The sequence below is a fragment of the Carassius carassius genome, chromosome 17 (genome assembly GCF_963082965.1).
Source record: "Carassius carassius chromosome 17, fCarCar2.1, whole genome shotgun sequence".
Taxonomy (NCBI): Eukaryota; Metazoa; Chordata; class Actinopteri; order Cypriniformes; family Cyprinidae; genus Carassius; species Carassius carassius.
In genome coordinates, this window is record NC_081771.1 from 12,979,589 (window position 1) to 13,002,165 (window position 22,577).

The 22,577-nt window shown below is 41.0% G+C and overlaps 1 protein-coding gene across 1 annotated transcript; it reads left to right on the forward strand.

Moving 5' to 3' along the window:
* Nucleotides 1–3,026: 3,026 nt before the first annotated feature.
* On the forward strand, nucleotides 3,027–5,168 carry cfap144 (cilia and flagella associated protein 144). The gene is made up of 4 exons (XM_059570186.1): nucleotides 3,027–3,247; nucleotides 3,331–3,390; nucleotides 3,661–3,764; nucleotides 3,949–5,168. Exons 1-4 carry the CDS (start codon nucleotides 3,118–3,120, stop codon nucleotides 4,060–4,062), a joined length of 408 nt encoding a protein of 135 aa, XP_059426169.1. The 5' UTR covers nucleotides 3,027–3,117; the 3' UTR covers nucleotides 4,063–5,168.
* The last annotated feature ends 17,409 nt before the right edge of the window (nucleotides 5,169–22,577 follow it).

Consider the following 22,577-nt stretch of genomic DNA (forward strand, 5'->3'; position numbering starts at 1 on the left):
TAGTTTCATTTTCATTTTAGAAGAATCTAACATGAAGTTTTTCTGGTTGAAGTTTAGTTTTGAAGACTAATTTTTAGTACGCATTAAACAAAAGGACCTGACTCAACATTACTGAATGCCTGAAGAAAATCTATTAAGTAAACTTTGATATGAGACATGGTGTAAGCAAATATTAAGCAAAGCAAGCTATGTGACAATACAAATCTTTTATATTTGATTTTTATTAGACAAAAGTAACAACATAAAAGTAAATAAAAGTTGTATAAGGCATGTTTACAAGTTTTGCAAATGTTGTTTGTATTTAGTGTATGTAAGTGAAATATTAATGAAATTGTTTATTTGTTGTTGTTGTTGTTGTTGTTGTTGTAAAAAAACACTTGTACAGTTGACCTGCTCTCTTGATTGCTCAAGACAAATTTCATTTACTTTAAAAGCATATTTTCTATATGCACAGACATAGATAGATACTTAGTAATACTTATTAGGTTTCTAGTAAATAGTAAATTGCTGGTAAATTTCACAAACAACTACAAAGAAACAGCAAGAAACATTGGATTAAACATAAATTGTAAAAGAAAAGCTGAAATAGTAGCTATTTTCTTGTAAAAACTTATATATATATATAGAAAAATATATAATAATAATAATCCAATAACCTATGAATGCCTGGGAAATACATAAGATACACTGAATTAGTTCTTAACAGTTTTCATCAAGAAATTGCTATAGTAAATTTCACAAATAATTGCAAGGAAACGATAAGTAACATACCTGAAATGTTAAAATAGAATATCTGAAATATTAGTATTTTGATGTCTTGTAAAACAGATAGATAGATAGATAGATTTTGACAGACTTTTGTCTGCCTTGCATATTCAGTTGTTCCATGCTAACAGCCAGAAATGAGACAATCAGTATTCCTCTTCAGGCAGGTAATTTTCAGGACAGTCAACTCTTAAATTGCTGCTGCTCTTAGCACATTTAAGAACAATTTGACTCAGTCTATTTAAGTGATTTCAAAGCTATTTACAATTTCAAGCTGTTATTCCAAGTTGTGTTACTTTCTAAACATTTTATTAAGCTCACTTTACATGCATCAAGACATATTAGGAAGTGATCTGGGTTTGTGGAAATAACTCAAAATAAATCCTGAGTGATTAGATCTGATGAGACATTTGGGAACAAACTCAAGGTGAATTCAATACCGCCAATGCTAACAGCCTGCATTATGACCTTATATCATCCAGTCTACACCTGCAAGAACACCCAATTTCATTACGAAGACTAAACACTGATCTAGAACAGACTGGGACTCATGGCTGGGCACACGGTCTCATTTTGGTACCCAGAATCCTTTACACAGTCCTATTAACCGAGAACATGCTGAGGCTGAGGGAACACTTAAAGAGCAGTGCCAATCTGATTTTTCAAGAGAGTTTCCCATGAACAAGTGGCGTCTCCTCTGGGCCTCAGTGATGGCGAGTGTATTCAGTACAATCAGTGCCATCAGTGGTGTATGACTCCTAGGGTTTATCTACTAGATAGAGATTTTGCAGCCGCTCCTTCTCTGCCTGTGCGATTGAGAAAATAAAGCATAATTTCTGCTGAAGGTGGGTGACAAAGAATGATGGTAGGCCCATTTATCTGAACCTCAACATACACTTACTCACACCTAAACAAACGCACGCATTCACATTCACGTTGTCCTTCTGTGTATGAGATAGAGAATCATCATGGTGTGCGTGTAGACAATAGACCTTGAGCGAGTGTGTGTTTGTGTTTCGGCACAGATTGTGGTTATGGATGACTGCTAGTCAGAGACATAGCATGGACTCATGGTTAGATGTCCTGGAAACTTTCTCACGTTCTTTTTACTGATGTATAAGAACAGTCCAGTGGGCATTTTTTAAATAAAACTTTGGTGTAAAACAAAGAATTTTTAACAGGATGAATATGCATAAATAAAAATGATACACTACATGTAGTTGTTGTGTGCAGCTTAAAATTTGTACTGATGTTTTGATTGTATAATGAATTTTAATCCTCCAAGAGACATAATATCAAAGAGCAAAATGCTAATAATTGCACAGTTTTATGCTGCTTAATAGGTACAGAGGCTAACATGGAAAAATAACATAAAACCTGTAATTAATAATGATTTAAAACTATTAAAACAAAACTGTTTTACATCTGCGATCTGACAACAAACACAGACATTATATAAATAATAAATAATTAAATAGAATGCATTATAAGCTAAATTTAAGACATTAATCAGTTTGATCTAAAAAAATATTCTATTGCAAAAAAAAAAAAACATGAATCATTTTGGATATGCCTGGTTCTTAAACCACAAAAATAAATATTTAATTTAACACACTTTCACACAGAAATTTATTTATTTACGTACTTGCTAAATTTTAGTTTGTTAATTAAAGTTTGTTTGCTTGCTTGCTTGCTTGCTTGCTATGGGTAATGGGAAACCACAGAAAATGAATTAACACAACACTGTGTTTGTTTGTTTGTTTGTTTTTGACAAAATATAAATAATTTTGGATATTCGTGGTTCTTAAACCACAACAAATATTGTACTTTAAGACAGCACTTTCCATGAAAAAAATGTTTGTATGTTGATTAATTTATTTATTTTCTACAAAATAAATACATAATTTTCTTACTAAAAAATATTACTAATTTTAGATATTCTTGTTTTAAACCGCAACAAATGCTTCCATGTCACAGTAATTATTTTTTTATATCAACATTTTTTAGGCCTATCAATTAAGCTTTGATTATTAATTAATTCATTCAGTCATTTATTTATTCATCAAACACAAGCATGGTTCCTGCTGGAGTAATATAATCACGGCCTCACAGAGGCCACTATCGGCATGTTTGTTTTTATACAGTCTGTGATTAAGAAGAAAAAATACCAAACGAATTTCTAATGCAAACGAATTAGTGGGCTTTGGCGCCCTCGTGTGGATAAAACCGTTTTAGCGCTCTGTTTACGGTTGCCACGCAACAAGATTCTAGAGAATCTGTTGGCTGCTGGAAGTGATTCTGTGGTCAAACTAGCAAACATTAGCAACTAAAAAATATTCGATAACACTAAATATGGCAAACCCTAAAGAAAAGGACCCTGTGGACATAGTTCACCAGAATGCCATCCATGTCGAGACAATAATGAAGGAGCTGAGACACCAGAAGCTTTACACTGAGTTTAATATCAACCCCTTCAAGAAGCGTGAGTGCAGAGCTTCACTTGTTTACAGTATGTATGTCTCTGTGTTTAGTTAAATATGTAAAAGATCCTCTTTGTTTCTTCAGTGCACATTCTGACTGACAAGCCCATGTCCAACATCACCTACAGAAAAGAAGAGGAGGACCGTAAGTAACTTATTTACACTAGCTTACATTTGATTTAACACAATTCTGCCTTAGTTTCAGCCAAAATACCATACTTAAAACATTTGTTAAATCCACAAAATATATTAAACCTTTATGTTAAATGTTTTCATTTTTAATTGATTCTTTTTATGTTAGTGGTGATGACGTAATTATTTTTACAATTTACTGTTTGGTTGTCTGGGTTTAATGGTTCTGTAAATTAAATGTATTGTACTATGTAAAATGTAATGAAAATAAGTTTTTGTACAGCTGCTTTCGTCCAGGCTATACACAGGGCCCATCTGGAGCCCACAAAAAAGTACTCTCACCCTCAGACTGAAGCACAAGAGATAGGATGGATATCAAGTCCTTTAGTAAGTTCTTATTTATGTGCGTATCATGTATGTATTTATTTATTTATAAGTGAGTGACTGAATGAAAGAAAAGCATTACAATATGGGAGTCACTAATGTTCTCTAAATCTTTTTAGTATATATAAAAATATATATATAGGTTGTAGGATGTCTTCCTAATCATGTCTTTTGTGCAACATTTCAGATCGCCTCAGACCGTAGTGACAGAAGATTAAATTTTCCAAGGCAGAACTCTGAAATCACTAAGTACATGGATGCTGCATGGCGACTGAAGGAGCAGACACAAAATTTGGGATGAAAGTTCAAGTTATTTATACATTATGTACACTAATGCAGATAAATAAGTCTAGTTTTCATCTCTGAGAGCTCAAAATGGCCATTATTTGTTATCACAAATAAAGACAAAAAAATGCAAACATGTTTTAGAGAACACTCACCAATGGTCACTAATACAGAAAAGGTAAGGACAGAGGCTTCAGGTCTCAAAATCCCATGAGCTGCCTAGATTGTGTTTTTACCATTTTGCAAAGCAGGTCATTTGATCTTAAGACACAGCCGGGTGGTTTAAAATTTCAGTGGTATATCTAGAGATACGTTATAAAGTGGGTCAAATGGGCACCATTCATCACTATGAATGTGACTGCTCCTGTCCTGCAGAATCTCTTCATAGTAAACCAAAGAGATTAGTTCATAACTAATCAATCTTAGATAATGTCATATTATACAGAAATAGGATTCACATATTTTGTTTTGCAAATGTGCCTTTTTCACAGGAAAAATCCATAACTGTGACCATAACCCACTGGCAGCTTATTTTAAACATAATGTATCGGCCATTCAGGTCAAAATTTATTACAATACTCCCCCCCCCCCAAAAATGTCCTTTATATGAAGATACAGAATTTTTGTTGTTGTTTCTTTCTTACAGAATTGCACCAAATTCTCACAAATAGTTATATTATATTACATCATATTCTGTAGTTCTGTAATATATAGTTCGGTCAATGGAGATCATTATGAATTCAAGACCTTCTCTCTCATCCCTCTCTAGAGGAGTCAACTACTTTCTAGCCAAAAGTCTCATTCGATTAAAGTCTCTACATAATCATTATCTGAGTCATCAAAACGTCTTTCCTCTTCTATGAATGGCTAATAATTGGTGATCTCATTAGTCTACATTAGCTATTGTATTAAGTATTTAGCTGAGTTGAGCATTACTTACAATTAGTGTTCCCAGTATCTACTGTATTCTACATGCAGCGCTCCTAAACCTTAAAGAAAGCTAAAAGCATACACACATGCCATATTAACAGTATAATGTGACACGTAATGTCATATCAATGAATCTTTTTTAAATGATATGAACATCACAACTCTGAAAGTGTGTGTGCTAGATATTCAAAACAAAAAAGTAATGCCAGATTAGGTTCTCTACTTGCAGTTTTCCATCTTTTCTTTTTATATTAATATAATCAAATAATTTGTCTATAATAAGTTCCACTCAGCATCAAGGTGAGAGAGTTTGAGGTCTTAACATTTTCTCTGAGCCTCAATCAATTTGTCAGCGAAGGGTAGGAGGGGGCGACTGTCTGAACTGATATCTCAAGTCAGCACCAATATGCTGTATCCAACAAGGAAATGTATTTCACTGCAACATTTAGACGCTCAATAAGGTCTTAAAAGGTTAATTAGAATTCTTCCTAGTTTTCACTCATTCTGATCCAAATGATCAGAAAAGTTCTGTTGCCCCTTGATGGCAGCGCAGTTGCAGGATTTGATGTGATTTATTGAAGTGTGTAGTGCTAACACCTCTTTCATCTGTAGCCACTATATTACACTGTGTAGTACTTCAGTGAACACACAACAAACTCCTTTTATCACTCTTCTCTTGTTCTTTTTTCTGCTTGTGTGCATCTAAGTGTGTCAAATTAGATCACCAACTACTAGGGACACCAGTAGCATTTTAAACTGCATTTAGCAGGTGCAGCACCTGTTTTGTAGTAACATTTTCCAACTGAATTGTTAGCTGATAAAGCAAAACATTTAAATTCAGCATGTGAAAGCAAGCCTTTTAGTGATTTAGTTTTCTACAGACAAATAACACAAATCCCAAAACTTGTAAATGGTAGGGAATTTGAAAACAATATTGATTTCACTGGATAGATGTTGCTAAACATGCTCACAAGCAAACAAGCATAACATCTGTCCACTGAGAGCAACTGCTGGTGTGATTCATTGGCTGGCTAATAATAACTGTCTCCTATGGGACACAAAGTGGTCTTCCTCAACGGTGGAAGAGGGCATGAAAAATGCTGAATCATCTGGTGAGTCACATTCCAGTCTCAAAATGTTTTGTTGTTGTTTTTTACTTATTGGGGACATTAATCATTATTTGTTTGAACGAATCCTTACTAGTGCAAGTACAATTGTTTGAATCTATTCATTTCAAGAATTAATAATCACAAACAAATGGAAATCCACAACAGATTATATGTGTATAAAATGTAGGACAATATACACTACCATCCAAACCACTGGAGTCAGTATGATTTTTTCTGAAGAAATTAATACTTTTATTCAGCATAGATTCATTAAAATTAAAAGGATTTAAATTAATTTAAGAGTGAATAAATCAAAAGACATTTATAGTCCAGTGTTACAAAAGATTTCTGTTTCAAATAAATGCTCTTCTTATTATCTTTATATTCATCAAAGAATCCCCCAGAAAATAAATAAATAAAATCACCAACTGTTTCAGCATTCATAATGATAAGAAATTCCATCACAGGAATAAACTACATTTTAAAACATATTAAAATGGAAAACAGTTATTGTAAATTGAAAAAAATATGACTATTTATTTTACTGTGTTTTTGATGAAATAAACAAAGTTCTGGTGAGCACAGGATACTTTTTTAATTTTTATTATTGTTATTTTTTTTAATAGTAAATATTCTTACCAACCCCAAATTTTTGAATGGTATCCAGTATTCACCTAATTCTTCAAAGCGGAAGTACACTGTTTTCTGTGAACATGCAAGACTTTCGGTTCATTAGTCGCTGTAGGGAGATAGCAAGAAGAAAAACAAAGTGCTAAACTGTTTGCATTACACTCCAGTATGTTTATATGAAGATAGGCTAAATACATTAGAATAATATGGTAAGACACACCGATTTGCATCAATCAGCAATTTGAGCTGTTTTGTAAAGCTTAAAATAAGTGGAACAAAAATGACATAGAAGCCAGTCCCTATAAAATTTACAAATGGCTGCACCCGCTCTTACAAGAATAGATTTGTAAAATTCTTTCTTCACAATTACAATGGGTCCATGGTTGGCTTATACCATCCGCTGTTAGATGTTATAACTAAATCAGTTGCAAATAAAAATGATCTGTTGTTGCTGAAATGTGAATATCATCCAGGTAGCAACATATTTTGGAGTTTAGACATCAAAAAATGAAAACTCTTATTATTTTATGTCCATTTGGCATTGTTTTCCCCTGCTCTCCATTTCTGAGTTACGACCCACCAGTTGATCCTGACTAATCTAGTGCATTTTCAATGAGCCACATTTCCCTTTTATCTGAAGAGGCCTTAAAAATAAATCAGCTTAAATGAGTCACTGTAACATTTATGTGCGTGTGTTAAGAAAAATGTTCTCAAAGCTTGACGTGTGGCACAGACTCAAATTCAGTTGCTACTGGTTACAAACATCACAGCATTCTCACTGGGCTTTGCTTCGGGACTGAGAAATCTGATGACAAGGACAGGAAAAAGATATGCGTAGGCCTATCTTTCAACATATCAGATTGTATATTTACACACTGGGGCATTTGCTGCTTTACAACAATACAACTTTATACCACTGGGTGTTTTTTTTTCTTCTTCTCACTACAAGCATGTTTCTTTTTAAGTAGGAAAAAAGAAATTATCATACAAATGTCTTAAAAGCTGGTATGTTTCTGTACTCCGATGTGTATCTGTGCCTCTGAGAAACTGACACAGAGCCCCATGGCCCACTGTAGTTACGAACCCAGTCAGGCTGAGCAGCATCAGATTGTGTCTGGGATGATTAGTTCATCTTACGTGACTCTGGTCAGCAAGCACTGACAGAGTCTGGCTGCATGGCATCATCTCTGTCTGGACGGAAATTGCAAAGGTGAGAGATGCCGACTGTGCCTGAAAGCTAATGTGCTGTAACTGTGGTCAAAATGACACACTAAACCGGTGCCTGAAGACCAGCTTTAGATGATTATGCAGTTAAAAGAAGGACTTTTCTAATCCTTTAAACCTATATTTTTTTGGGAATGTTCCTGGAAAATAAAATTGTTAGCTAATAATAGGTAAGTTAGATTCTACAGAAGTGCTTCTATTGCCGTATGTGTATGCTGTAGCATGGAGTTTGGATGAAGCTTGTCTTCTGTTGATTGGTTTTTGCGTGGAACATCCTCTCCAGCAGCAGAGGCAGAGAGCATGGCTAAGCTATGTAACTACACAGGACCTGCTGTCTCATCAGAACCGAAATACATGTTTGCTGAGGGGTGAAGACAGCTTTCTGAAATTACAAAGACCCAGGACTGTCAGTTGAGTGTTGGAAACAATTCATGTTCTTTTCCTCTTTTGTTTGTGTATGTGTTGGGGCAGAATAGTGTGTTGAGTTTCCATGTACTGCTTGGTGCAGCTGTGCAAGTTAAGGAGTCAGCATTAAAGAATTTTGTGAAGACAGACTAAACATACTTTAGCACTCAAATGGCTTCAGAGGTACCCTATAGGGCATTATAATCTCTTAAATTCATTCTACAGTCATGTTTTTAAAGGTGCACTCAGTTTTTCAATGATTGTTTTTTTTGGGTGTGTGTGTGTGTGTGTGTTGTTTCGTCCAACAGTGCTGTGATGACACACAGCAGTAAAATAATTATGTAGGGTTTGTTTAAATAGATTTTAAAATCCGGTTTATTTCTTGTAAAGAACAGAATTTTCAGGAGCCATAACTAGTCTTCAGTGTAACATGATCTATAAAGGGATAGTTCATCCAAAAAAAATATATATATACAACCCGAATTCCGGAAAAGTTGGGACGTTTTTTAAATTTTAATAAAATGAAAACTAAAAGACTTTCAAATCACATGAGCCAATATTTTATTCACAATAGAACATAGATAACATAGCAAATGTTTAAACTGAGAAAGTTTACAATTTTATGCACAAAATGAGCTCATTTCAATTTTGATTTCTGCTACAGGTCTCAAAATAGTTGGGACGGGGCATGTTTACCATGGTGTAGCATCTCCTTTTCTTTTCAAAACAGTTTGGAGACGTCTGGGCATTGAGGCTATGAGTTGCTGGAGTTTTGCTGTTGGAATTTGGTCCCATTCTTGCCTTATATAGATTTCCAGCTGCTGAAGAGTTTGTGGTCGTCTTTGACGTATTTTTCGTTTAATGATGCGCCAAATGTTCTCTATAGGTGAAAGATCTGGACTGCAGGCAGGCCAGGTTAGCACCCGGACTCTTCTACGACGAAGCCATGCTGTTGTTATAGCTGCAGTATGTGGTTTTGCATTGTCCTGCTGAAATAAACAAGGCCTTCCCTGAAATAGACGTTGTTTGGAGGGAAGCATATGTTGCTCTAAAACCTTTATATACCTTTCAGCATTCACAGAGCCTTCCAAAACATGCAAGCTGCCCATACCGTATGCACTTATGCACCCCCATACCATCAGAGATGCTGGCTTTTGAACTGAACGCTGATAACATGCTGGAAGGTCTCCCTCCTCTTTAGCCCGGAGGACACGGCGTCCGTGATTTCCAACAAGAATGTCAAATTTGGACTCGTCTGACCATAAAACACTATTCCACTTTGAAATAGTCCATTTTAAATGAGCCTTGGCCCACAGGACACGACGGCGCTTCTGGACCATGTTCACATATGGCTTCCTTTTTGCATGATAGAGCTTTAGTTGGCATCTGCTGATGGCACGGCGGATTGTGTTTACCGACAGTGGTTTCTGAAAGTATTCCTGGGCCCATTTAGTAATGTCATTGACACAATCATGCCGATGAGTGATGCAGTGTCGTCTGAGAGCCCGAAGACCACGGGCATCCAATAAAGGTCTCCGGCCTTGTCCCTTACGCACAAAGATTTCTCCAGTTTCTCTGAATCTTTTGATGATGTTATGCACTGTAGATGATGAGATTTGCAAAGCCTTTGCAATTTGACGTTGAGGAACATTGTTTTTAAAGTTTTCCACAATTTTTTTACGCAGTCTTTCACAGATTGGAGAGCCTCTGCCCATCTTTACTTCTGAGAGACTCTGCTTCTCTAAGACAAAGCTTTTATAGCTAATCATGTTACAGACCTGATATCAATTAACTAGATGTTCTCCCAGCTGAATATTTTCAAAACTGCTTGCTTTTTTAGCCATTTGTTGCCCCCGTGCCAACTTTTTTGAGACCTGTAGCAGGCATTAAATTTTAAATGAGCTAATTAAGTGGATAAAAGTGTAAAATTTCTCAGTTTAAACATTTGCTATGTTATCTATGTTCTATTGTGAATAAAATATTGGCTCATGTGATTTGAAAGTCTTTTAGTTTTCATTTTATTAAAATTTAAAAAACGTCCCAACTTTTCCGGAATTCGGGTTGTATATATAGTCATTATTTACTCACCCTCTTCTTGTTCCAAACCTGTACGCATTTCTTTCTTCTGCTGAACACTAAAGAAGATATTTTGAAGAATGTTGGTAACCAAACAGATGACAGTAGCCATTAACTTCCATTGTATTGTATCATAATATGGAAGTCAATGGTTAGTGTCAACTGTTTACCAACATTTTTCAAAATACTTTTTTTTGTTTTCAACAGCTGGGAGAACTTCATACGGGTCTGGAACAACTTGAGGATAAGTTGTAACGACTGGGTGAAGGAGTGGCAGGAAGCAAGTGCGAGATTAATGAGATTTAATGAAGACAGTGAAACAATACAATACCGAGACACAAATAACGCTGGGAGGAATGCACAGTCCAAGATGGTGGTGATGAATGATGAATCCGGAAGGCGGAGGTGAGTTGGCAGCAGGAGAGGGTGACACAGGAACTGCGGGGAAGCGAGCCGAAGGTAAGTGGTGTTGCTTGGTGGTGGGTTGCGTAGGGTGGACAGGGTTCCGGGGTGACACGGACATCCAACGCAGAAACACACAAGAAAGCAAAGCATAGGTCACAAACATGAAACAACGCTCTCACGAACACAAGACGCTAGACATGCCAATATATAGGGATGAGTAATGAGTGACAGCTGTTGCTGATGACAATTAACGGAGACGCCCACAAACTAATCAGTGCTGATGCGTAACACACAGACTTCACCCACAAAGTGCAAAACCCAGAGATCACGGTTTACCAACCGTGACATAAGTAAATGATGGGAAATGTTACATTTTGGGAGGATACCGTTAAGAACTCATTCTAATATGCTGAGTTGGTGCTCAAAGAAACATTTCTTATTATTATCGGCCTATCAATGTTGAAAACAGTTGTGCTTCTTATTATTTTTGAAAACCAAAATACTTTTTTCAAGATTTGTATCATATAAGGATGTATTATTTTTTAGAGGGATTATATCGTTAAAAACAACAACAACAACAACAAAAAACGTAATTGCCAAAATGCATACGTTTACATAGACTATTGAATGTAGCATTTAGCATGACCTTCTTTTAAAGAAAATAGCACGTAGAAAGTAAAAAAGAAAAAAGAAAAGGGGGTTTTACAGCCTGGACATGTTTTAACATAATGCATAAATTCTAAATGTCAAATCTGGTTTGAAGTGCAAAAGATGGTCACACATGTGTATTAAAAGTACCTATTTATAATATGCTTTGACAGGCTTCTGCTATACCTTGCAATCTTCTGTCATCATTTTTGTTTTTCACACCCAAGCTGTCCCACCAAAAGGAAACTTGTTTGTGCAACTCCACGGGAAGCCGAGCTCATAATACCGGCCCATGTGCTAAAGCTGGCCATTTAAAACACATGGCATTTCTCTCCTGCTGTGACACTGATTGGAACAGAGCAGGCAGATTAATCAAGAGAACGTTGGCATTTCGCCGAGGACATCACCACAATCGCGAAGGAAATGCGTTGTCGGCTTCCATCAATCCGGAGGGGCTAGAGAAAGCGGCGGGATGAAAGACAGAGTGATGAAAGCCTGGTTATAATCACTGTTATTTTACTCTCCAGCTCCTGCAAAATTAATCTTATTATTCCCTGATGCAAGTGATACCACTCTGCACGAAGGATGCTGTCTTAGACTTCGAGATATTGGCTTAAAAGAAAAACATGAGAATTTACAGTCATGTCCAGTTTATGGATGAGCTGTCCTCAATATGAACTCTACCCTCTGTTAGTGAGCTGCCAGTCTTTGATTTGCCTCTGTCTATATTGCTCTTTTCTCGCACACTTTCCCATTTCTTCACTTTTTTTCATTATCCTTCTATTTTTCTGCTTGCGTGGTTGTTTCTTGTTTTCTTCCTACCTTCAATATTATCATCATTTTCTTTTCTTCATCCCCGTTCCCTATGGGCTTTGTGCAGTAATGGAGTATGCAGTCTTTCTCACACCCCTTTATTTGCTCACACACACACAAACAAACACACAGTCGGGGAGACCATGCATCCAGGTAGGGAGTTTGAGTTGTTAAAGAGGCAGATGGGGGAGATGGAAGACAGACAGATTTAGGACATACATGTCAGCTGAGATACAGACCAGCTTGAGGACTGACAGAGAGATCTTAAATATGATCATTCATCATCTTGAATGTGTTAAAAGGAAATACAGTTTCCCTTGATGTTTCGAAGTTGTTGTACTACATTCTTTGCCTTTACTGAGGTCCTGTTTTGCCGCTTAGGACAACCGACCTTTCTTTAAGCACCACTCCCTTTTTTAGATCAAATTTATTTCCAGTGCACAGCAAGTATTGACAGTCCAAAATTAAGGCCTGTTCATTGAAAACAACAATGATTAAGATATAGTTTTAAAAATTGTTCTAGATGTAAACGGATAGCAGAATCCACACCACATCTATAATGATAGGAAGGAATGATATCATTGGAATCACTTGCAGATTGATTTTTCCAGTAGAATGATAAAATAAAACATTGACAGCCAATCAAAATTCATCCTGCTTTAAAGAGCTCTTGCATTTGAAGTGACACTTTCGATATTTTTTGATAACATGATATGGATAAAACAGTTTTCAATATATCCATGTGTTTACACTTTCTTACACTTATCAATATTTTAGCCTTCAAATATGACAAGACAGGTAAGAGATTCATGCTCAAAATAAGAATAATTTCTCAGCTCAGCTATGCAACTGATGCACAGCAATAATAATAAAAAATATATAAAAATAATTATATAAAATAATATAATATAAAAATAATTTGCTAATAATTAAATAATTAGCAAAAGCATTTAACATGCAAAAATGCTTAATTATTCTGTTGTTAAATTTTGCTGTAAATCTGCTATATATATATGTATATATATTTATTGAGGAGGACTTATAGAAGAACATGTTTTTGTTTAAAAGAAGCAGCTCATTTCAGAGTATTCGAGTAAGGGGTTTCTGCTACATATCTGCTGACCAAGAACACAGTTCATCTGGGACCAGAGCGCACAGTGTGAATTTTAATTCCGGAAGACTATAAATTCAGATTTTTGAGCCATAGCAGTGGGACAGTATCCTAAAATGATCAATGTATGCATTGCATAAGCACTGTGAGCAACACAAAAAAAATCTAGTTACATTGATTTTATAGCCCGATTTATCATTGTCCTACTGTCACAATAGCTGCTTATAAGTCCCTGGATGGTAATATTTACTATAATTAAAATTGTAGAGATAAATGGTCTGCAAACGTACTCGGTTACTAAACGTAACCTCGGTTCTCTCTAGAAGAGCGAACGAGTACTGCGTCTTAGCTAAGACGCTACGGGAAAAGTCTCTTTTCACGAAATACTGAAGCAAAAAATTATCCTTAATTTTGTATTTTTGTAAAGCGCATTTGCAGCAGTACACAGCCATAGGCGAGACGGCTCGTTCGCTCATTGGCTTGTTCTGCGGCAACTGCACAGCCTATCGAGCGCGGGCTGATGCAACATCAGACCAATAAGGGCGCTTCGCGCCCTTCTTGCCACTTCCCGCCGAAACGGGTGTGGCCCAACCTTTAAAAGGAGCTCGAAAAGGCTGACTCACCTGATTTATTTCATCGCCGAAGCGAACCAGAGTGAATCGTGCGCACGGCAGAGAACGCAGTACTCGTTCGCTCTTCTAGAGAGAACCGAGGTTACGTTTAGTAACCGAGTACGTTCTCTTACGAGAGCTCTCTCGTACTGCGTCTTAGCTAAGACGCTACGGGAACCCAATGTAAAACGCCGTGCGCGCAGGGATCACACACCAATAAACCTGAAGCAACGCCCAGGATTTACAGTGCACAGTCACCTGAGGGACTCACAGAGAGTCCAGGACAGAAAAGGGAAAAAGCCCTCCGTCCCATATCTAGCAGCATCCGTAGATGCGGCAATATGACGTCACACAGCCGAGGCAAGGCCTGACCAATGTGGCAATGCGGGTCTTACGCAATACTGCCCATATAACAGTCGGCAGCGCATAGCGCTCGTGAACTCAGAATTCCCCTCAGGGCCCTGATTCGCCTATACCGACAGCAGCCTTGCTTGCAAGGCGGGAACCTCCAGGTTATAGAACCTGATAAATGTAGACGGCGAGGCCCAACCTGCCGCCATACATATATCCTGCAAGGAGATCCCAGTAGACCACGCCCACGACGAGGCGATGCCTCTTGTAGAGTGTGCTTTGACGCCCAATGGGCACTGAAGGCCCCTGGAAGCGTAAGCTAACGCTATGGCGTCAACTATCCATCTGGATAGAGTCTGTCTCGAAACAGCCATTCCCTTGGAACGCCCACCGAACGAGACAAATAGCTGCTCCGTCTGCCGAAAGGCAGCAGAGCGAGACACATAAGCTCTTAAAACCCTGACAGGGCAAAGAAGACTCGAGTCTCCATCCTCCCCTGACACCGGCAGGGCAGACAGGGCAATAACCTGAGCCCGAAACGGTGTGTTGAGGGATTTCGGCACATAACCGTGCCTAGGTTTGAGTATGACTCTTGAGTCATTGGGCCCAAACTCCAAGCACGACTGGCTCACCGAGAGCGCGTGCAAATCACCCACACGCTTCACAGAAGCGAGAGCCAACAAGAATACTGTCTTGAACGACAGATGCTGAAGGCTAATCGATTGGATAGGCTTGAAAAGGGGACCTTTCAAGGCCTCCAAAACCGCCGTGCCCATACATAGAGGGACCACAACTCCGGTTGAGGGTGCCAAATCGAGCCCCTGGCCTGCGAGAGGAGGTCTCTCCTCAACGGTACCGGCCACGGGGCGACATCTGCTAACTGCATCAAATCTGGGAACCATGGTTGGTTCTTCCAAAGAGGTGCTACAAGCAGTATTGAACATCTCGTTTCTCTCACCCGTTCTATCACCTGCGGAAGGAGGGAGACGGGAGGGAACGCATAAAGCGGGCAGCACGGCCATCTCCGTGACAGCGCGCTTTCGTTCTTTGAAAAGAACGCGGGGCAGTGAGCGTTTTCGTGGGACGCAAAGAGGTCCACCTCCGCCATGCCAAATCTCTCCCACAACAGCCGGACTGTTTGCGGGTGTAGAGACCATTCGCCCGTAGGAACATTGCCTCTGGACAGCCTGTCTGGACCCAGATTCTGCAGTCCAGGCACATGCACTGCTCTCAGCGAGCGCACGTTGTGCTGAGCCCAAATCAGGAGGCGTTCCGTCAGCCTGCACAGGTTTCGGGACCCGAGACCGACCTGGCGATTTATGTAGGACACCACGGACATGTTGTCCGAACGGACTATGACGTGGTGATCCTTGATATGGGGACAAAAGCGCGTCAGCGCGTTCTTCACTGCCAGCATTTCCAGGCAGTTGATATGATGGAGCTTTTCCCGTTCTGACCATAGGCCAAAGGACGGTCTGCCTTCGAGCAGCGCTCCCCATCCCGAAGTGGAGGCATCCGTCGACACCATTTTCACACTCGGGGAAGTCCCCAGGCTTACACCTGATCGGTACCAGCCGTTCGCTGTCCAAGGTGCTAGAGCCGCAACACAGCTCTGATCGACCTTGAAATGCAGCCGGCCAGACGCCCACGCTCTGCGCGGCACCCGAGCCTTCAGCCAGAACTGCAGGGGGCGCATGCGGAGCAGGCCCAGCCGCAGAACCGGAGATGCTGAGGCCATGAAACCCAGCATCTTTTGACAGTGTTTGAGCGACACAGTCGCGCCACAGCGGAAAGAACTCGCTGCACACTGAATGCCCATCGCGCGCTGTGGTGACAGCCGCGCCATCATGGAACACGAGTTCAGAACTATACCCAGAAACAGGATCGTCTGACTGGGGTTCAGCGAACTCTTCACCCAATTGACACTGAGGCCGAGCTTCTCGAGGTGATCGAGTAAAACGGCTCTGTGGTCCATGAGCTCCGCTCATGATCGGGCCAGAACCAGCCAGTCGTCCAAATAATTCAGCACTCGTGTGCCTCTGAGTCTAAGAGGAGCGAGCGCTGCATCCATGCACCTCGTAAGCGTACGAGGAGCTACGGACAAGCCGAATGGCAGGACTGCAAACTGGTATGCCTGGCCCTCGAAGGCAAATCTCAAATATCGCCTGTGGTTTAACGCTATCTGTATTTGAAAATACGCGTCCTTCAGATCTATTGACATGAACCAGTCCCCTCTGCGAATCTGCGCGAGGAGCTTCCTGGTCGTGAACATTTTGAAACTGTGTTTCATCAATGCCTGTTCAGCTGTCTTAGATCCAGTATGGGCCGGAGACCCCCGTCTCTCTTGGGCACCAGAAAGTATCTGCTGTACAGCCCCCCCTCGCTTTGAGACACAGGCTCTACAGCCCCTTTGCTCAACAGTTTTGATATTTCGGCCCGAAGTATGTGTGCTACTTCTGTTTTGACCGTAGTTTCGACGCGCGCTGAAAAGCACGGTGGGCGTCGAGAAAACTGTAGCGAGTAGCCTCTCTTTATAATGCCTAGCACCCAATCCGAAACCCCTGGAAGCACTGACCATGCATCTGCATGAATGGCTAAGGGCTGGATGCGAAACACGCTCTGTTGACTGGGCAACGGCGGCGCTCGAGTGTGCTGCGCATCTGAGGCGGGGAGCGCGCTGATCACAGCGGGCAGATCGCTCTTCCTCGACCCCGTTCCGGCGCTTAACCGACTGGAGGGAGGCTGAGCGGGTCCCGTGGGACTCGATATATCTGCGAGTAACCGTGTGCTGCATGTGTGCACTTTTACCACTTTCAACTCGCTGTCTGCCTGTGCAGAATGTACGTGCACGGGCCTCGTTTTTACAGAAGCCCCGCGCCGTATGTGACATAGTGTATGTGGGCACTGGGAAGTGGGCACGTTTACTATGCGGCGCGCTCGACCGATCTGTGTCGATCTTATGTGCGCTAGCCCTGTGTGCAGGGCTGTGCTTACATGTGGAGATGGGCACTGGGTAGTGGGCATCGTCACTGCATTTATAGCACCATCGGCCGTGGCCGGACGAGCATGCACGGGTTTCGTTTTTACAGAAACCACATGACGTGTGTGACATAGTAATTGTGGGCACTGAGGGGTGGGCACGTTTACTATGCAGTGTGCGCGACCGACTTGAGTCGACATTATGGGCGCAGGCCCTGTGTGCAGGGCTGTGCTTACATGTGGAGATGGGCACTGAGGAGTGGGCATCGTCACTACATTTATAGCACCATCGGCCGTGGCCGGACGAACGTGCACGGGTTTCGTTTTTACAGAAACCACATGACGCGTGTGACATAGTGATTGTGGGCACTGAGGAGTGGGCACGTCTACTATGTAGTGCGCGTGATCGACTTGAGTCGCTTTTATAGGCGCGAGCCCTGTGTGAAGGGCTGTGCTTATATGCGGAGATGGGCACTGAGCAGTGGGCATCGTCACTACATTTATAGCACCATCGGCCGTGGCCGGGACACCAGAAATTACACCTTTTTCGGGAAATATCTGGGTAGCCGTGATAACGGTTTTCGTGTGCAGGCAAGCGGGCAACCGTACAGGCTTGCGCATTGCAAACAACGCTGAAACAGTCACAATCTCTGGAAACTGAAACAGCGGCGCGCTTAGGTGACAGCCCGGCCGCAGCGGAACTCGTACACCGGCGCTTCGATGAAGCAGCCATCGTGTGTAGTGCCGACGCAGCGTCATGCAGCATGCGTAGATGGCTTTCCCAGGATGGCTTCGGGGCTCCCGGCCTCACCGTAATCCTCTGCCGCGGTCCCCGTGGCGCGGGGCGACGGCCAGTAGAGCGAGAACGGGGGTCTCGAGCTGCGTTGCTGAAGCTGTTGTGATAACGACTTTTGTGTGCAGGCAAGCGGGCAACTGTGCAGGCTTGCGCATTGCAGAAAACGCTGAGACAGTCAAAATTCCTGGAACTGAAACAGCGGCGCACTTGGGTGAGAGCTCGGCCACAGCGGAACTCGTACACCTGCGCTTCGATGAAGCAGCCATCGTTAGTAGTGCCGACGCAGCGTCACACAGGAGGCTTTAGATGGCAACACCGCTTTTGCCTCCGTCCAGCAGAGGGCGGACAAAGGTGCGTCGCTATCGCCTGTTCCACCGGCGGAAGTGAGTGGTAGTTCCTGTTTTTAGCATCATCAGTGTGGAGAATGCTAGTGAGACAGACGAACGAGTTCGTGCTGAATATGGAGCGTTCCAAGCCTTCGCCACCTCTTCGTGAAGCTCAGGAAGAAATGAGGCGGGCTTTGAGAAGTACGCTCATCCGAAAGGGAAATACCATCCAGCCGGGAACGAGAGGGGGGGGGGCGCTGGTGCAAACCACTCGCGGCCGAGACTCATCGCGGCCAACACGAGCATTCGCCCCGGCTCCTTCTCGATGTCAGCTCGTCTGCTGGGCTTCTGAGCAGAAGGCGCGAGATCCTCGGAGCTCGCCCAGCCCTCACTGCCCGAAGCTAGCAGAGAGCGCGTGTCCTCTTCCCCCGACGCGGCCCTGAGATCGACTTCCTCGGACGACGCGCCGGCAAACAGCGGGCGCTGCCCACCGGGAAGCGATGCAGGGGGGGCCGGTGAAGCAGGGCGAACCGGCGAGCTCGGTTGAGCTGAAGACGGTTCCGGAATCCGCTGGAAGCGATGCTTTTACGGCGCCTCAGCGCAGCGGAGAATGCAGGCTCAGAGAAAAAGGCCAGGCGAGTCCTCAGAGTCACCATGGCAACAGCTCGCAGTGGGAGCATCCGCCGTCAGCGAGCGAGCGCTGCATGATCTTCACCCAGGCAGGAGACACAGATGACGTACCGGTCTCCCTCGCTGAGTGGGGCTCTGACGAGCCGCAGGAAGGCATCTTAAAAAAGACGCGAGCTCTTTTACGAGTGTGTGTCGCAGGGCGAACACACACACACACATAAAGAACAGCTTGTATATAACAGGATTGAAAGGATATAGGCGCCGGATAGCGCAGCAGGAACGGCAATGGAAGGCGGCGATGCCAGCAGCTTCAGAATGGCTCGTCCTGCTGATGTGCTTTCTCAGACGGCGCTTGCTTCCTCCGTGATCCAGCGATGCGTGAGCTTCGCTGAAGAGATGAAAAATCAGGTGAGTCAGCCTTTTCGAGCTCCTTTTAAAGGTTGGGCCACACCCGTTTCGGCGGGAAGTGGCAAGAAGGGCGCGAAGCGCCCTTATTGGTCTGATGTTGCATCAGCCCGCGCTCGATAGGCTGTGCAGTTGCCGCAGAACAAGCCAATGAGCGAACGAGCCGTCTCGCCTATGGCTGTGTACTGCTGCAAATGCGCTTTACAAAAATACAAAATTAAGGATAATTTTTTGCTTCAGTATTTCGTGAAAAGAGACTTTTCCCGTAGCGTCTTAGCTAAGACGCAGTACGAGAGAGCTCTCGTAAGAGAACCAGCATGGTGTCTCATCCTATACTGTTTTCTCTATTTTCTCTCTCTTTCTTTGGTTCAACAGCCCATAAAATGGGATCAGTGATGCGAAGGTGGGAACTGAGCATGTGAAGTATGACCAGCAGAAGCTGCAGGCATCCTCACAGTAGACAGAGATAGAAGACCTTTTATAGCAGCATATACAAATATAAACACATATATATGCATTGTATGAAACCATATAGTTGCTTTAAATCATATATCAAGTATTGAAACATCATGTCTTTCATTGGTTGGACATAACTGATCAATTCTAAAAAAAAATAAACAGGGAACATCAATAAGGATTGATGTCGAAACAAAACAAGGTTACACTTTATTTTAAGGTGTCCTTGTTACAGTGTAATTATACGTTTAAGTACTGAGTAATATTAAGTAACTACATGTACTTACTATATGGTTAGAATTATGATTAGGGTTTGGGTTAGGTTACTTGCATGTAAATATGCATAATATATTATTGTTGTTATAATTTTAAATACAAGGACACCTTAAAATAAAGGGTCAGCCAAAACAAAATATTTTGTATTTAATATAAGTTATATAGTTACTTGAAAATATACAAAGCTTTTAAGGCTATATATATAGATATACAGCGTAAGCATACATGTGCGCTGCATGCAGCCATATAGTTTGGTTTAAATCAAATATTAAGTACAGAATCCTCATGCCTCTCATGGGTCAGACAGGTTGGGCCTCGGCAGCAGTTGTAATAAGTGTGATATTTGTATATGAGGCTCAGTCAAGGTGACTCTGGGACTTGCTCTCAGCAGAGAGCCAGCAGCAAGCCTGCAAGTAATGAATAATCACACACCATCAGCATGTGGAGACACACACCTGTTTTAATAATCTCTTGTCCTCACTCTCACACACATACACTCATTTTAAGATAACAATAACTGCTCGGCTGTCTCTGCGTATCTCCCTCGCAAAGCATTTGACAGAGCACATCTATTACCTGTCTTTTATTCCTTCCTTAAAGCCTCCAACATCAACCACAGTACTGGACATGAATAATAACTGCCAACACAAGCTTGTTGATGTGTCGCAACTGATGTGTGACACTCAGCATGCATGCCTAGAAAGATGGGTCATATTTTATCATCAGAATTATGAAAGGGAAGAGAGCACGCACTCTGTGCTCAGTGTCACACAGGCTAAACTGAGAGTTTACTTTGTCTTTTAAATGTCACAGACTTGGTCTGGGCTTTATCGTCTTTGGGAAGAAAGTGGATTGAGTGAAGAAAGCTACAAACATAATTGACTATAAAATTAGGCCAATTATCAAAGACAAAATCCAATTTCATGGACAATAATTAATAAATAAAAAAATGGGGCACAACAGTAAAGATTTTGTTTCTGGTGGCCCAGTTTGGCCAAGTAGTTCAGATTATTAGCTACTTGACCTGCCAACATTTTGAACAAAAAAAACAAAAACAAAACAAAACAGGACAAAAAAAACAAAACAAAAAACAAGACAATACAAGAAAAGACAAAAATACATAAATAAACACAAAACAAAACAAAACAATAAAACATATTTAGCTAAATTTAAAGTTATATTCTTTCAAAATGTGCTAATAACCAGAAATGTTACTGCTATAATTAAACAATGCATATAATTATTATTGATCATTTTTAACCAATACTAAGAGATGAATTGCATCACCCTTTTGATTACAACAAAAATAATTTATGTTAACCAGATCGATAATTTTACTTTGATAACATATTTACATTATTGGAATGTTCAGGGAGAAAAAAATAATCAATGAATGTAAGATTATTGGAGCGATAAATGAAGTATAACTGAAGTAATGTTTCCATGGCAGTTTAAAAAAAAATTCACAAATTCTGCTCGATTCTATTTCATATCAGGATGTCAAGTTCTGATTAAGTGAAAAATCTGTCTTAGCTTGATGGTCTTACATTTTAAAAGAGAAAAGTAAAAAAAAAGACATCAAAGCATAGTTAGAATGGATCACTGAGGTCAATCATAGATCTCATAAACTCTAACGTCTATAAGTGTAAACACACACATAAAAAAAGATTTCAAACTTAACTCATGTCCTAATGAATGTCCTACGAAACAACCAGTATATATACACAGATGTGTGAACTCTTTGAGGCTTAAATGTCACATTAAACATCAAAGTATAGCTGAAGACAGCACTACACTAGTATTGGCACAGCATTGACAGAAAACAGCCTTGTACGAAACATAGCATGTCACTTCAAGGCCTGGCAATTAGAATACAAATGAACCCGGGATGAGGCAGAGGGGGAATAGATCAGCACTAATGGTTAAAGAAAAAGATCGATGCTTGGGCTGCTTTCCTCTGGGTGGATGGAGCAAGAACTGGACACTTTCCACGGCAGAAAGGCTCACCAAGAGCGGACCATCACTCAAATCAAGCCCAAACTTCACGTCACAGATGATGCACAAAGTGTGTTGTGTGTATTTTCTCCAACATTTGACAGGAGAGTGATGAAGAGGGACTGGTGCACAAGTTCATGAATGACCTTCATAAATATGTAAGCTTCATCCCAAGAGCCCAAGAGACTAATGGACAACATCAAAAATCCAAAAGTCCATTACATCAGGCATGAGATGGTGAAGCCCACATTTGTCATAAGACAGAAAAAAAAAACATTTTGGCTAAAAGAGTGTGTTCCTTGGCTGCAATGTTTTTGCTCTCTGACTCTGTAGAAATACAGTTACATTTTAATAT